Below are 17,192 nucleotides of genomic sequence, written 5' to 3'. Positions count from 1 at the left end.
GACCTTTGGTCCAAAATCTTCAGTTCATCTGTTAGTTGAAATTATAATTCCATATAAATTCAACAAACAATCACACATTACACATTTTTGAGATATTGTTTAAACCAGAAAATTGGTTGGATGGGTGGGTGGGTGGTTGGATGGGTGGGTGGTTGGGTGGGTGGATGGGTGGGTGGATGGGTGGTTGGATGAATGGATGGGTGGTTGGATGGATGGATGGATGCATGGATGGATGGATGAAAACACCACCTAGTAGCAGAGGTATAAAATGTCTAGTCAGGAATGGATGTATGTCATTTTTGTTCATTAAAGGTGGCAACCATAGTTTTCAACCTCCCCAGTTAGTAGCTATTATTGTGTGATATGAAAGATCTAGATAGTGAATGGGAATTATCGGCTGACCAAATTTATGGAGAAAACTAGGCCAAAACATCACCCCACCTCTGTTTATATATCAGCATATCCTGAGGTAACATATTGTCTGTAGAATATGGATGCACAGATACAATATTAGGAATGAATGACAGTGCGGGGACTGGAAATTATTAAAGAAACCTTGAAATACTATTGTTGGCTGTGATGATGAATATCTTCATTTTGCCCTTCTCATATTCCCCCCTGGTTTTTATTCCAGATTCAGTGCTCACACAGGTAATAAGCCTGTGTCCACTGAGCTCTCTAGATGACTTCAGTCCAGCAGGGAATGGCCTTATCTGATTCCTTGCAACTTGTGCCTCACATTTCTGTTATTTTATACAGAAGGAACAGTGAACATTGCCCTTTAAGATTACCTTTGCAGTGTGGATGATCATAATAATCAGATATCACTCCCTTAAGAAAAAATACCACCAGCAAAAAACAAATGCGAGACATGCGTTATCAGCAATATTAGAGATTAGGGATTACACTGTGGCTTAAAACACAATCATTATTAAGACATGAATTTAATGAACATCAGGAAGATGGGTGTTTAAAGAGTTTTGTAAAATCAGGTGACAAAACCATATTACATGAATTTCTGCTTGCCAGAGAAAATGAGAGATGGGTGGAGAGAATGGCCAGGAAAACAAACATTATGGGTATGGGATTCTGCATGGACATTAGCAAGACATCACAAGATAACAAACAGATGTCAAACTACGGATCTGTCTAAACCACTTGAAAACATAACGCCATATGGTAATGCCCTTACTGCACTCTTTACCAAGAACCTTATGACAAATCACAGCAAATAGTTTAGATAAGAGCAGAGAGCAGTGAGGTGCTTTATTTAGAATTAGGGTCACAACTTACATGAAACAAGTACAGTAAATTAAATATCCTCACAGACATCTTCAACATCTCCTTGAGCCAACCAGTTATCCCTGTGTGCTTCAAGATGACCACCATCATCCCTGTGCCCTGTAATAAAAATGTCTACCTGAATGACTACCACCTATCATTATAAAGTGCTTAGCAAGGCTAGTCATGAACACCACACTGGAACCATTTCATTAGACTCAACAGAGGACACAGTATCTGCACCTTTCTCTGACCCATTTGGACATAAAGGACAATTATTCAAAGATGCTATTCATAAAGTGGAGTTTAGCATTCAACACAATCATCACACAGAAACAAAGCTGAGCCTGCTGGGCCTGTAGGCATCCCTCTGTACCTGGATTCTGGATTTTTTGACTGGGAGGCACTAGTCTGTCACGATTAGCAACTCCACCTCCAGCACACTACACTGAACACTGGTGCCCATCAGGGCTGTGTGCTCAGGCCACTACTTTTCACCCTGTTGATTCATATCTGGGGTGCAAGTACAGTCCAAATCACATCACCACTCAAGTTTCTTCATCAACAATAATCATTCAGCATACAGAGCAGAGGTGAGCCATCTCACAAATTGGTGTTGAGACAGTCTCTTGATAAGCCTTAAGAAATGACTGTTGACTTCTCAAGGACTAGAGTATGCCACTTGCCACTGCACATCATCTGTGGTGTGCACATGACAAAGGACCACTCTTGGAATTTTAACACCACTTGCCTAGTGAAGAAGTCCCAGCAGTGCCTCCACTTCCTAAAGAAAGATCCAATCTCCTTCCTCCCATCCTCAGCACATTCTACCGGGGGACGATGAAGAGTGTCCTGCCCAGCTGTGTCAATTGTGTGGTATGGGAACGGCACAGTATCTGACCGCAAGACCCTACCGCAAAGGGTGTCTCTACCCACATCTACAGCAACCACTGCCTCTACAAAGCCACCAGTATTGCAGGCGATCGCTCTCATGGGCTCTTCATCCTCCTCCCATTTGCCAGAAGGTATATGAGCATCTGCCTCTAGCAGCCTCTGCAACAGTTGAGGCAGACAGATTACTCTACACCCTGCTGGCTCCTAATGCTCACCTGGGCTAGTCAAACACCTAACCCAGTATGACTCAATAGCATAGCACACAGAGCTGCATCAGACACTTTTTATTATGGAACTCATTTTTCTTGCTGATATTGCTGCTATACTTATTGCTGCTACGCTACCCAATAGTTAACAGTTCACAGCCTATGGTCTGGGCATTTATTGTTCTGTGTATTTATGATCCTGTTTATCTACTGTTCTGTTTGGTGTATTTATTGTCGTGCACTTAGTCTTGTGTACCGTTATATGTTGCATCATGGTCCAGGAGAAATGACATTTCGTTCCACTATATACAAGCCATAAAGGAACGACGATAAAAAAAAAACCCCACTTGACTTGACTTGAAATTAATTTGAGTGTAATCAATCTATAGCCTATCTAACACAACTTCACACTGTGTTACGGAACGGAAGAAAGAAGCCTTCATTTGTCACATCAGAAATGCATTTCTTCACATATCCCATCTTGTTAGGACACTGGGGTCAAAGCACAGGGTCACCCATGATACAGGGCCCCTGGAGCAGAGAGGGTTAAGCACCTTACTCAAGGGCCAAATATTGGCAGCTTGGCAGTACTCAGGCTTGAAGGCCAAGCTTCCAATCAACAACCAGAGTCTTAACCACCACATATCATCCTACACAGCAGTTCAGCATTTGAATATTGTGAGCGAATAATGTGCAATTTGTAGTTTTGTTTAAGGGATTGATGAAATTATTCAGCACTGAATCGAACATTTTAACTGGTTTAATAAACTTTAACACATCTTTAATGTAAGGTTAATGCAAGCAGCAGATTTATTGATCATAGGTTTTCTTATATTTGCATAGAATCTGTGTGTCCTCATTGGAATTCCTACTAATTTTCATTGAATTGGTTCAACATATATGAACTTCCATTGCCCTGTGTACCTATTAAAAACTCTGGTGCCAGTGCTTTGCTTGTTTTGTCTCTGCCTGCCATGTGAAATTAAATCCAATAAAAACTGAGTGCCGACCTATAACAATCGAGCAGCACCAGGCCATGTATTCCTTTTATGTAAAGTGAATTCCAAATGAACTACTATGTTTCATTTATAATGCATTGCAAACATTAAAATACAGAGGCTTCAGAAGGTGCTGCCTATATATTAAACTTATAGGCACTTAGCATAAAGCTTATATTTTCTGTATGGGATATTTAGAGTGATTTCTGCTCCCCGACTGTTCCACATGGCCAAGAGTGCCTGGCAAATTCAGCTGGCTCCATTCCTGTTGAAATGTTCTTACATAGTAATGATTTTATTTAGTTTAGGTATGTGCAGGGGCACATGGCAAAGTCATCTGTTTTCCTTAAAGCATGTCAGTGCGCTTTGCCAACCTGCCTGGAAGTGTAATTTATTTGGGCTTCCATACAAAATGAAAAACTGTGATCGCTAACCATTAACCTTAACCGTTTATATACTTCTTCTTGATATCTATCTGAGTTGACTCATGCAAATTCTTGCAACTGTGAGACCATGTAGCCTGAACTGAACTTCAAAAAAGATGCAGTTTCTCACACATCAGAGAAGCCATGTGCTATTTTCACCCTGCCAGCCTAATCTTATGCTTGGCATCATGAGGGGAAAATTTATAAAGGCTGGAGGTGAAAAGGGAAAAAAAAAAAAAAAAAATACATGAAACCTGACAGGAATAAACAAGTATGCCTAAACAGACACGTCTGTCCCTTATTTTATTTGCTTAGAGAGAACTCAATCTTTGTGCTATGCCAAACTGATGTTGTTCACTGGGTTTGCACTAGTTGTGTCAAGGGTGTCCCGTGATGAGATAAAAAATTTAGCATCTAAATCTAGGAGCTCTTTTAATTAGTGCCATGCTGGAAGGCTCCTCGATTTCAATTGCTCTGCTTGTGGGGATTCTGTATGTAGCTCAGGGCTCCTAGGGGGCTAGGCTTGTTCGATACTTGCTTGAAATTTACAATATTTTTTTTATGAATAGTCAATAAATGATTTAATTGCATAGTACCAGTAGCCTAAAAAGACAGAAAAATGAAAGTTTCAGGTTTAAGGAGAATAAGGAAGGGCATACTTATATAGCCAGCTGTGCAGCCATACTTGCTGGTAGTGAAAACTTGATTTCCATAATAATGCACAAGAAACAGAAAAAAAAAAATACAAATAAAAATAACAGCACATTTTCAGTGTAATTCTGGCTGCATTCTTACACAGATCTCCCATTGTACTGGAGTGGAAAGACTGCTGGTGTAAATCTGAGTGACCTCCAAGGTTCCTGGTTCGATCCTGAACTTGGGTTTCACTGTCTGTGTAGAGCTTCGCATGTTCTTCCCGTGTTCACTTGGGTTACTTTCAGGTCCCCTGATTTCCTCCTCCCACCTCCTAATTCAATTCCATCGTATCTAATGTTCCCAGGACGCAATCCACCATGACCCTGACCACTTACAGATAAATTCATATAATGAATGATTAAACAGATACACAAAGAAGACAAAGCTTTAAGCAGTCCACAACACAGCCAGTAAATTGGTGCTTTGAGGTGCAGAAAATAGATGTGTGATTAATTAAATGAAAACAGTCTGTAATAACTTGAGAATGGTGAATATTTATATTTATTCTTTCTTATTTGTGATATTTCAGAGTATTTGTAGGTTTATCGTGCATTTTAAGCATTGTGCTCTTGTCTTAAGTCCAGGTCCTGCCTTTTTGCTTTTGTGTTATGGCTGTTGTGACACCAAATTTCCCTTTGGAGATTAATAAAATACTCTCTACTCTACCCTACTCTACTCTAAAGCACCAATCTTCTAGCTGTTTTGAAATGTAATGTGCTTTAATGCACATGTGCTTGTATTGTTTATTTCCTGATCAGGATTGTGGTAGATCCTAAGCATATCTGGATGATGGGTAAATGAGGTGGGAATACACCTAGAAGAGACACTAGTTCATATCACACTGTAGCACGTGCATTTACACCTAACGGCAATGTAAAGTAGCCAGTCCAGATTTTACGTAAGTAGGAGGAAACCAGAAAACTTAGATAAAACTCGAACAAACACAGGGACAATACGGCATCGTTTGTAACCAAGTTGCATGAGCATAAAGGGTGAAAGGATGAAACTTGTATGATTATGGATTGATATCATGGGTATCACATGTTATTAAACCATCAACTAAAACTTCATGCTTCATTTTAATCAGTCACTAAAGTACATCCCCCAAAAACCTGCTTTTGCTATGAACTCCTTGAAGCATGCATTACAGGGTGCATGTGCCAGCAGTGCCTGTACATTTTGTATGATTTACTATGATAGGTTGATAAAAGAAAAAGAGGCATTAATATTGCATAGCTTCCATTAATCAGCAGAGGGCACTCATACGCAGAAAAGGAGCACAGCCATGCAGAACAAGCAATCACGTCCAACATTTGATGTGAATACCTGCGATGGAAGGTGGTGTTAAAATTTTTTTTTACATATATGTATAATATCTGAAATGAGAATGAAGGGCTTAATACAAACTTTAACAAATAATTACAAGTCTAACATTTAAGGCTACTAGAAAATGGAATGAATGATGATGGGGTGAGAAACTCATGAACTGATAACTGCCAGTTCAGCAGTCAGGGAATTAAAGCTCTCTGTCTGACAGCGTGACATCTGGATCAGAGAACATCTCGGTATTCAGCAGCTCCCCCTGTCAAAATCATTTCCAGGAATGAATTTGAAAGTAATGAATGTCACCTATGTGTCTTCGCAATATTAAATGGAATTAAATCAATGGTCAAAGTCATTTCCTATGGCCAGCTCTGTGTAATGGAGATGACAATGACAGGGACACATTTGTCATTTACTTGTCATGTTCATGAGTGTAGATGATTAAGCAGCCCAGGTGACATTCAAAGCTAGGGCAAACCCTGATCTTGGGTTTTGAAGGCTCTCTCTAAATTTAAAACCTCTATGACGGGCCACGTCAAGGTGGAATATTAGAACACAGCCCCAGTGAAGTAAAGAGACTTCAGAGAGGCCATAAATCTATTAAACCAACATTAGAAACAGATGAGCACAGCATAAAAGTGCCATTAATCATCCATTACATCTTGCTTAATCAAACGTCTGTAGACTATATTAAACTGCAAATGTTACTATGGATTAAAAGATATAAATATATGCACTGATTACAAAATTATGCGAAATTAGTTTGTAGATGTAGCCATGTCTTGGCCACCCTGTACAATACTCCACTATCCTGTTCATTAATATACACTACCTTCTTCTGTGCATTTAACTAGTCACGTAGCTGAGATACATGTGAAGAATCAATCATAAAGCATAAAGTTTAAAGTTCACACTGGGCTGATTTGAGTATTATAGTAACTTCTGATCTTCTGGGATTTTCACTCACTCAAAATTCTCATCTCTCACACAGACAGAAGAACATCTAGCAAGCGTCAGATCTGTGGGTTGAAATCTGTGGAATATGCCCAGATCGGTTTGAGCTTACGAGAACTCCATGCTTTACCTCCACGCTGAGCTGAAAAGGAGCTCAAAATGCACAATCCTTATGGCATTGGGGCTAGAAGAGCAGAAGAACACATTGGGGTCCATTTCCGTTAGCCAAGTAAAGGAATCTGAGGCTTTATTGAAATTAGATTAGAAAAAGGCTAGACAACTTTTTTTTTTTACTCCACTTTTTATCTGTTCACTTTTGGTGAGTTGAGTTTTTAGTTTGAACTGGTAAGTGGTGAGCCTGCGGTCACAAACGCTGACCCCTATGTCTTGAGACTGAAGCTGCACAGAGCCAGATCAATACAAAAACAGCAGTGAATAAGCAGAGGGAAAAAGCTCCCTCGGTGAAACCAAGACAGTAACTTTCTCACTGCATTAAGTGATACACACTCACATCGCAATCACGACTTGCTTCAGCGAAACACACTATAGTCTTTAATTACCTCAGTATAGTCCGGGTCCTTCTGGAGCATAAGCCATTTAAAGCAAGAGAATAAAACAGAAGAGACAGAAGTAACACATGCAGCGATGTTGTTAATGTGACAGGTAGTAACACTAATGTAGGCCATGGGAAGAAACAGCTAGGAAGAAGAATTTGGTAATATTAAATTAAATTAAAGGTATAAATATATTAAATGTATGAATAAAAAATTGTTCACAAGCCACTGTATGCCTCTCTGTGTAATGTCTTTAATAAAAACTCACCAGGTTAGATAGTTGTCTATTTCCTCATCCGAATGAAAACATATTTTAGACATATTTCTACAGTTTGTACTGTTTAAAATGAAAAGGGCTTACTTTTAAAGACAAAGATCATATATAAAATATAGCTGCATATAATAGAAACACATTTCTGCAATAATAAATTGATTTTAAGCATTGTTTTAAGCATATTAAAGATGTATGAGTGTAAACAGCAGGATTTAAAGACCCACCTGTCCATTAGAAAACAAATGAGTGAATAATAGGCAACATTTCTGTAAACTTATAGTAGCATACATTGTCACTTTTTGGATGGGGTTTAAGAATCTGGCCATTATAGTTACTTTAAAAAGAAAAATAATTCTATTATCATACACCTTTTCAACTTTTTTAATGAGCCACACTAACAAAAATGCTAAAAAAAAACTGAGTTTGGGCTCAAAATATTCATAGCTAAATGTTCCTAATTAAGAGTCATAATGACTCTAAAAGCACTGAGAGATAAATTAGAGTAAATCTAAAAAAAAAAACAAAAGATGGAAAGCAGTGATTTTAATTGACTGTGTTAAGGGTTCATTATGAATTCTTTGCTCATCCAGGTTGAAATTTCATTAATGTTCAGTCTAAGGTACTGTATGAGTGGAGTCACAAGTCAAGGTTAAGTTGCAAATTAATATCTAGTCCGTCTCTGCAACTGGTACAGATAATGCTAGAAGTTATTGGGGTTATAGTTGACTTATTTCAGTGTAGTTCCTAGTAGTGACCAATCATATAGACTATTAACTAAAAGAACAATAATAAAAAGTAAATTAATAAATAATAATAAAAAAAAATGTTCAGTAATATCAATTAAACTTGGGTTGTTAAAAAAATTAATTAGTGTAATTAGTGTAGTGTTTTCAGGAACAAAGATCCCAATGAAGCATAAAAGGACTTCAGGTAAAATTTGATTTATGATGGACCAGTTTATAAAAATGAGAAAAAAAGGAAGAACAAAACAAACAGCAACTGATCTGAAGTACGAGACTGGAATTGGACATACATTATGCCCTGATAAATGATTAGTCTGGTGATTTAGAAAGGCACAAAGCATAAAAGAAATGTGATACTCGCGATAATCACAACGACTATCAAGCTGGACAATTTAAACGTCGGTACGAAAGCATGATGTCTGCGGCTTTATGATGAACAAAAATGGAACTGCATTTTATCTGGTAATAAGTCTTCCTATATAAACGTTAATAGTGTTTGCTGTCTGACTTTGGAGCAAAGCAATAGCTTTCTCTTGTGCATCTTAGCTTTAGTCATCTGTGCTTGCCAAACAGATAAAGCCATGAATATCTGCACTTTTAAAACAAGAGTGTGGGCATAAAAGAAAAATAATAAGAAAAAAAAAAAGAGTCTGGTATAAGGGCTACTACAGTGTACAAGAATTCTCTCCTGCTGTGTGTAGTTTATATAATTTTCATTTTAATTGTATGATACTATTCAGGACGTAATGACGTTTAAATGTCTGGCCACACTCCCTTTTTTCATCCCTTCAGCAACACTGTAGCCGATACCACATACAGTAACAGGTCATACTACTATCAATCTGCAGTAGTTAGGTGGCATGATATTAGGTGCATGTTGCATAAGATCTCACAGAAGATGCTTTGCTTAGGATTTTATTATTGTTGGTAATACAGTGTTGAAGTGCAGGGCTCACAACTGTAACTATCGCATCACAAATACTGACTAAACTGGCTCTAACAAAAGCTAAATCAATGACTAATTACAATATCATTGAACACCAGGAGCAATTTAGTACTCACACAACAAGCCGTACACATAAATTGCTACCATTACTTTGAGTAATGCAATGCCATTAAAAGGCCCTAACAGAATGCTTTTAGAGCTACATTACAAGAAAACATATCAGTATCAACCTACTCAACCTAATACTTTTATAGACATCAATGAAACACGTGAATGGATGAAAAATGGCCGAGCAGGAGTCATTGTAGTACAAAACAATAAGCAGATAATGCACTTTTCTGTTATGAGAGAGAAGCATGAAAGGATTCAAAATCCCGAGCTAGTCAATACTCTTTTGAGCACTGAACTAAAAATCTTTATAGCTAAATTGCCCTGCTTTTTGCCATTATAAAAGCTATTAGCAATCACTACATTCACAATTAAACTGCTCTGCCATTAAAATCTATATACATTCTGCACAAACACAATATTAAACTGTGAAAAACAATCAAAGCTGACTGGTTAATGGAACAGACAATTCATTTCTCTTTCAAGACATGTCCAGAAGTCTAGATTTTTGGTTACTGAGCCATGTGAACTTTTCTGTATGAGGTTATATAAACCAGCAAAATTCATATGATTATTGTCTTTCAAGTGCGCTTTGATTTTTCAAGAATTGTATTTTATTTCTATTTGTTCCCGTTGGTTCTATATATAACATGAACACGTGAAAGTGTGTGGGTACACAGTTTGTGGTGAAGCTGTGGTAATCTAAGTGACTAGCATTTTTATATCATTAACTTAATAATAATTCTTTACATTTTGCCATTAACGTTTTTCCATATGTATATTAGGTTATAAATGTAGTCGATGCATCAGAATAAAACTGGCAGATTTTATATATGTATATGTAGATATGTATATATATATATATATATGTATGTATTTGCTTCATCTTATGACCAGTAAGTTTCCTGTATGTGAAAAGTGCTTCCAGTATGTTTATCTGGATATGAAGACGGTAGAGGATTAAACATGGTCAAAAACGGTGAGATTATAAATTTAACATGAACAAACCACACTGCTGCAGTGGCAAAAATATAACAAATTACTGTTCATGTTCATTCATTGTGTTGCATTTACAGCATGTTCCAGTATAGATAGTCTAAACAGAGAAGACATAATAAATAGCCTTGAAGATTTATTATAATACACTGCAGCGCATTCCATTTTCATATGGTTATGCTGATCTAAATTTAAATCTTGAAGATCATGCTTCAGGAAAAGTATTCGGCTCCCTGCTGGTGTTTTAGCAGGATTAGAGAGCAAAGGTTTTTGTTTGCAGATTAAAATGAAAGGCAGGAATAAAGGATGGGAGAGTTTAAAAACACAAAATGTTTGGCTTCTTTACACTTATTAAAGTCTTGCTATGGGCCTCCGAGGCACAGAGACACAACAATCGCTTTTAAAAAATAACAACTACAGTAAATATTTTCTCTGTCCTGCGTGTGTTTAGTCTGATAAATCAATAAGAGGGCAAATGTTTTGTCTTTAGCCAAAAGTAAAACATATTTAATTCTCACGCAATTCTACGAGCACTGTGTTTCAGCATGGGAAATACATCTAGATCTGCCTTGTAGTTTATCTTTAGACGCATTTCAGGTCTAATATTTCAGCGACTTATACTGCAATAAAACCACCTTTAACCAAATTTCTAGAGCTGCCAGTAAAAACAAATTAACTTGTCTTTTTCAGTAGAAAAGTAGAAAAAGACAACACAATGTTTTCGCACAACTGTCTTCTTTTCGAAAACCCGCAATTAACAAACGAGCTGCCGCGCGGCGAAGATACAGCGAACACACTGCGACATGAAAGCCAAGAAAGGAAGACGGAGGGCCCTGAAGCGATCTTGTGTTGTCACACGTACAGTGCGTAAGTCATAAATCAACTGCCGTAGCACCTTTCCAGAATAGAGCTTCACAACATGCATGAAAGGAAAGGGCCTTTGTTCACATTCATCAACTACTGCGCAATTTCTCAAGAGACAGGACTCTAAACACATTATCATGCTCAACCGTGTCTTGACACGCATACTGAATTGTGTTCAAAAGTTGCACCTCATAAGTGCAGTGAGACTCCTTCTTTCATCTGCGTGGGCAATTTCATCATCGTTGCTACCAGATGATTGCTGGATAAAAGCTCAAGATAAACAAGGTGAATTCAGTGGACATGAATGGCAGTTTTATTGCACACCCTCTTAGATGACCACTGTGGGCAGGATTCTGCGGGCTGCTGTAATTTTGCTTTCGGTTGCGTGTTATATGGTGTGTGGCTTTCTGGAAGTTTGCCGGCTCTGTGTTAAATTGAGTGCGACTTGAGTTTTCGTCTGGAATCCCTAGAGTGGTCAGTCCAATCTCAGCATGACCGTCAAACCCTCACAGCCTAATAATTGTCTCACGACTGATAAACCCTTTCAAATAAAACTCCTTCAAATCTTTGAAGAGTCTGAGCTCTGCAGCTGGAGTTTGTTTTAAGCTGTGAGGAGTGAGAAAAAGTTATTTGGGCATTTATAAATTTAACATCTAGGTTATGTTCAAATGAAGCTGTAACCTTGAAGGTTGTTCACTGACAAAATATAGATGTGATATGAATGAATAACCAGAACAGAAATTATTTTTGATGTATGGGTGGCATGCGAATGAAGAAAATCTACAATGGTGGATTTTGTAACTTTAAACTTAAGCGTTCACCTGACATGTTTTTTTTTTACAGAAGATTCATAAACATTTGTGATACTGAGAACACACCCCTAATGGTCAGACATGAGTTAAGCTCTATACCACTTCCGTTAAGGCCTTTGTTCAACTCTTTCAAATCATTCTCTCCAAATAAATGTCTGAATAATAGATTATTTTTTATACTAATTCCCTCTCAACATTCCACCCAGCTGTTATTCTGTCTTACATTATTCTGTCTTTGAATTAATAGGAATAGTATGTGAGGAATTTAAGGAGTTAAAAGAATTTTAGCTTACTAACCCATTCACTGTTAGATCGGGAAAGCTGAAAGTGCCAACTCTTATCTCTTTTCAGCACTTTATTTCGAGGTCGCCTGTGAACCCTTGGCCAAAAATAAGCAGCATATAAGAGAGAAACATATCCCCAGAGTATAGACTGTAGAAATGGTTCATGCAAATCAGGATGGCGGGTATTCTTAAAAGTATCATGAAATCAATCACATAGGTGTTGACTAAACACAATATCTCAAAGAGCTAGTATTTTGTTTCACGAGGCACTTTCATATTTTCAACTAAAACCTGATTTTTGGCCGTTGAAATCAAAAGATGACGATGGTCAATTTATGAATCCGCACTAGCCTTGATCGGATGCATCTAGGAGAAACTTAAATCTTGTTATCACAACATTTTCCCATTCATTATTAGGAGTTTCATATATCATTCCAGGCCATCTAATCTCCACAAACATTATATCACTGATAAAGCAATCCCTGACATGTTTTACTGGAAAAAAAACCCACTGCAAAGATCAAAAAACATAAAGTATGCTGAACTCCATTCATCATTAGCTGACTGAATTAGTGGATTCTTACAAGCTTCAAGTAAGTAATTCTTAAGTAAGCTTCATATTGATGTTGGAATCATTTTTCTTTCATTTTACAAATCAAGGTCTCTAAATCTGAACACCTACTGGCTAGCAATACATAAAATGCATCATTTTACGTATCATGATGCATTTTTTTGTATTTAAATTTGTACAACTTACTTATTTACCTAACATTTAAAATGTACTGACTTTAACACTGAACCGGATGAAGATTTCAACATAAGAAATGTTTAGAAATATCTATTTGTGTGTTGTTGCGGGTTTCCTCTGGGTTCTCCGGTTTCCTCCCACACCCTGAAAACATTCTGGATAGGTAAATTGGTGATACTAAATTACCCCTAATTGGGTGAATGGATATGTGCATCACAGGTGTATTCCCGCCTCATGCCCAGGGCTCTTGAAAAAAGGTCCAGACGCAGGGACTACTAAAGAAACATGATTGAGAAAAAAGAACATATGTATGTATTTTAAAATCAGCCACTGAGTCACTTTGGATACTAATAAAAACACTATTATTAGATCAGTGGCATGTTGACATTGAACTAATGCACTTTTATAGTCTTTTATATGGCCCATATATACACTTTTATATGGCCCATGCCAGTTTATGTGACAGAGTTCATATACTAAACTTCTAAAGACGGCTAAAGAGTGATCGTTTCATTCTACACGAACATTAAAAAACATTAAAACCTCTACCTGTTTTATCTTGAAAATAAAAAAGGAATTACCTGCTGTGTAAATGATTAATCATCAGTGAATCACCTCATTAGCCTTTAATACTGTTCACGAGATCATATCACACTTTTTTATACATAATAAGATTCAACCTTAAGCTTATAAAAGAAGTAGGTGAAATATAACAAATACATGCCCAAAGACACATTGAGTGCCAACTGCCCTAAAGGTGAGCATCAACAAGAACATGTGAAAAACTCTAGAATGCAGAACTTCTTGGCTAAATTCCAAACAGCGTTGCCTGCAAACTTCCTTAAAATCCACCAACCCTTGAAACGCTCTCCATCTGACATGCAAGTAACAGAAGCCAGCACTTTGAAAAATAGACACTTTGAGAAAGCAACTCTGTGCAGCTTTAAAAAGTAAGCCCCACTCTCCACCCAACCTTACACACACACACACACACACACATCCATATCCCACCCAGCATTAAAGCTCGTGCCAAAGTGGCGCATTGCACAATACCCTTGATCCTGCGTCTGATGACCCCCATCCGGCACTTGAGCGAAACGGAAAACATATCCACCTCTTCACACCTCCTCCTCTCCTCAGCAGCTCATCCTTGGAGGAGGCAAGAAAAAAAGACAGAAAGAAAACCAAGAGGGGAGGAGGGGGACTAGCTCCGGAGTGCTCTGGAACAAGTCACATGGCTCTCTGAGGAGCAGAAATGCGTGAGCGAGTGCACACTTTGACTATAGCTAAGCTACACATCAACAAAAGTCTTCATCCCAGTGTTGAAAGTTGCTTCAAGGAGGAAAGAGGATGAATTGAACTAAGGACACAGAGTTGAGAGCTTTTGCTTAAGGAGAGCTTAGCATCTGAGTCTGAGTGCCGCTCATCAATTCTTTCGATCAGCATCGGGATGCTAATCAATATTTATGAAGCTTCATCGCTTAAAGGCTGCCGTTGATGAGCTCTCACTCCGTCTCTCGCTCCCTCCCTCTCGTCCTCTGTCTTCCTCTCGCTCTCTCTCTTTCTCTCTCTCTCTCTCACTCCCTCTCTCTCTCTCTCTCTCTCTCATTCACACTGCAGCGTTGAAACGCAACTCGGAATTCCACCTCACTCCCATACTGGAAGTCCAGCTGCTAGGAGACAGTGTTATTAATCACAGAGAGGCTCTTCGGATTCTCTGTTTTATTACAGTAGCATTTAAGGGAGATCACAATTCTCAGTCCACATAACTCTTGCTGAAAGTGTGCACACCGTGGATCCGAGGTCATGGTAAGCCAGAATTAAGTGTCAAAAAAAAAAAAACAGGTAAACCAGGAATATCCACACTTACGGAATGTGTAGAAATTATAGTGAGAAAAATAAAACATAAACATGGAATTTGTCGGATTTCATATGAACACGATCACTGGTACAACTCAACCTGTCATCTTAACTATACCTTTGTGCAAATTCCTGTGAATTTGTAATCCCTAGATCCTACTGAAAGCACCACAATCGCATCATTATGCAAAATACTCTTTGAATTCAAAGACAAAACTGAGCTGAATCAACACAAGGAACATGTAAATGAATATGTAAATGAACCTGGATCTGTGCATCTCTTCATGGTTAATCAGATTCAAAAAAAATTCCTCCAGGTAACTCAAAACAGTTAGAGTATGGACAAGAATTGATGAACATCTTTCAGCTTGAATATTACATTCAGTTAATATACTTCGAATACGATTTATTTGTATGTATTTGCTTTGATTCATCCATGTATGGTTCGATCAGAATAAACAACAAAATGCTAAATGTGAATGACTGTGTGAATGTGTATAGCAAGTCAAATAGCAGTCTGTAGTATGTCTAAATAGTCTAATTACATAAAGATGTATATATTTAAAATTAAGGAAGGATCCAATTTTAGTGTTAACTGTTTTTAGTGTTACACAAAAGATGTATAATTCTTCTTACAGATCTTGTAAATGTATTATTAATATTATTATTATAACTAAAACCGCAGGCTCTAAACGATAGCAACTGTACAAACCAAGAGAGGACTGGCTGTTTGTTCAGTCAAGCATCTTCATACCATCAGAATGAAGGATGTCTCTGGTCCTTTCCAGTGACTAGATACCTGAACAGTGATGGACAGAACATGACATCTCTCTTCGCTTTGCAGCTTGTTGTTATGGGAGCAACGAGATAAGGAAAATGTAAGGAAAATGAGCTCCTCTACACTTTTGGAATTTGGAATCCTGCTGAATGAATGCTAATACACGGAAATGTGCAGCTTGTGATTTAATGCTCTTATACTTCTTATAATGCACATTTGTGCTTAATGCTTTGGGGACTAAAAAAAAATTAGGATTCATTTTACGGCAATAATCAGACAGCCCTGTGCAAGGTTGCCTTTATATGCAAATGTTACATGTAAATGTATATCATCGGCAATGACAGATATGAAAAATGGAGACTCTGAAGGGATTTGTTCTTTATTCCCATCATTTGTCAACACAGCTAAGAGTTCAGGACATTTAACAGAAAATTATTCAGGACTACTCAAGTGTTCATTTATGTACTTAAAGGGGAAAAAATGGAGACACACTTATGCCAACCTGGTAATACCATGAGGCTATGAGCAACAAGATACTTCGGACTGATTTATAAATACTACGCTACATGATGATGATGATGACGCTTTAAATAATCTCTGCATTATGTTCCACATAAATAAATGCACACACAACAAATTGGTAATGTTAGGTAAAGTTGATATGTAGTCATTTAAGCCTTCAGAAATAACTGCACATCTAAAAAATACATTTATTATTCATATAGTTCATTAAAGTACAAAGAACTAAAATATCGGTTTCATTTGATGAAGCAGGAGTGTAATTAGATATAAAAGATGCACATGAAGAAGAAATATCCTTATGCACTAAAATGCATAAAATTCATTTTATAATATAATTTGATTGTCGTTTTATCTGTCTTCGGATTAACACTTCCGTGTGTTTTTATGTCTAATTATAATTGCCCTGTGATGTAATAAGTGGTGAGACACCAAAGCAGTTTGCTGACTTTAGAGAAGCAAAGCCATAAAAGATGACAGGGAGTTTTAGTGCAACTTCATTACTCTGATTAATCTCTGTATCGCAGTTATGCTGATATTAAACTATTCACTGAGAGACACTATAGGGGATTTTTTTTTTACATTTATATTCCAGACATCTTTATCTATAGTAACTAATACGTGAGCCATATTATAGTCTAAGCACAGGTTTGAGGGTTAAGGATCTGTCTCAAGTGGCTTTCTGCCAACCTAAGGATTTGGCCTTCCAGTCACTAGGACTGCTCTGTTCTTTAATATCTGTGGCAATGAGAACATTATATGGAACGCTGGTAGTGAAAAGGCACTGTTCGTATGGTGTCTGTCCTATGGAAGGTTATGGCAGTGATGTCGACTGACACACCTTATTTAATTACATTCACAAACAATGCAAACCATTATGTTGTACGGCTTAATAATAAAGCAACATACAAGTGTCTGTGTTGCTTTAT

At 37.5% G+C, this 17,192-nt stretch overlaps 1 protein-coding gene across 10 annotated transcripts in view; it reads right to left on the bottom strand.

The window, feature by feature from the left end:
• grip2b (glutamate receptor interacting protein 2b) overlaps nucleotides 1–17,192 on the bottom strand; it is a 194,445-nt gene that overhangs the window by 95,792 nt on the left and 81,461 nt on the right. For 2 of the 10 annotated variants that reach the window (XM_058373058.1, XM_058373060.1), the window contains exon 1: nucleotides 14,160–14,348. The exons of the other annotated variants lie outside the window; for them this stretch is intronic. In XM_058373058.1, coding sequence (XP_058229041.1) covers nucleotides 14,160–14,214 — 55 coding nt within the window. In that variant the 5' untranslated portion in view covers nucleotides 14,215–14,348. Of the gene's footprint in view, nucleotides 1–14,159; nucleotides 14,349–17,192 lie in introns of those variants that run through there. 10 annotated transcript variants of the gene reach the window in all.

Source organism: Hemibagrus wyckioides, linkage group LG21, assembly GCF_019097595.1.
Source record: "Hemibagrus wyckioides isolate EC202008001 linkage group LG21, SWU_Hwy_1.0, whole genome shotgun sequence".
Taxonomy (NCBI): Eukaryota; Metazoa; Chordata; class Actinopteri; order Siluriformes; family Bagridae; genus Hemibagrus; species Hemibagrus wyckioides.
The sequence above is the reverse complement of the archived record's forward strand: the minus strand, read 5'-3'. Positions and strand labels throughout refer to the sequence as shown.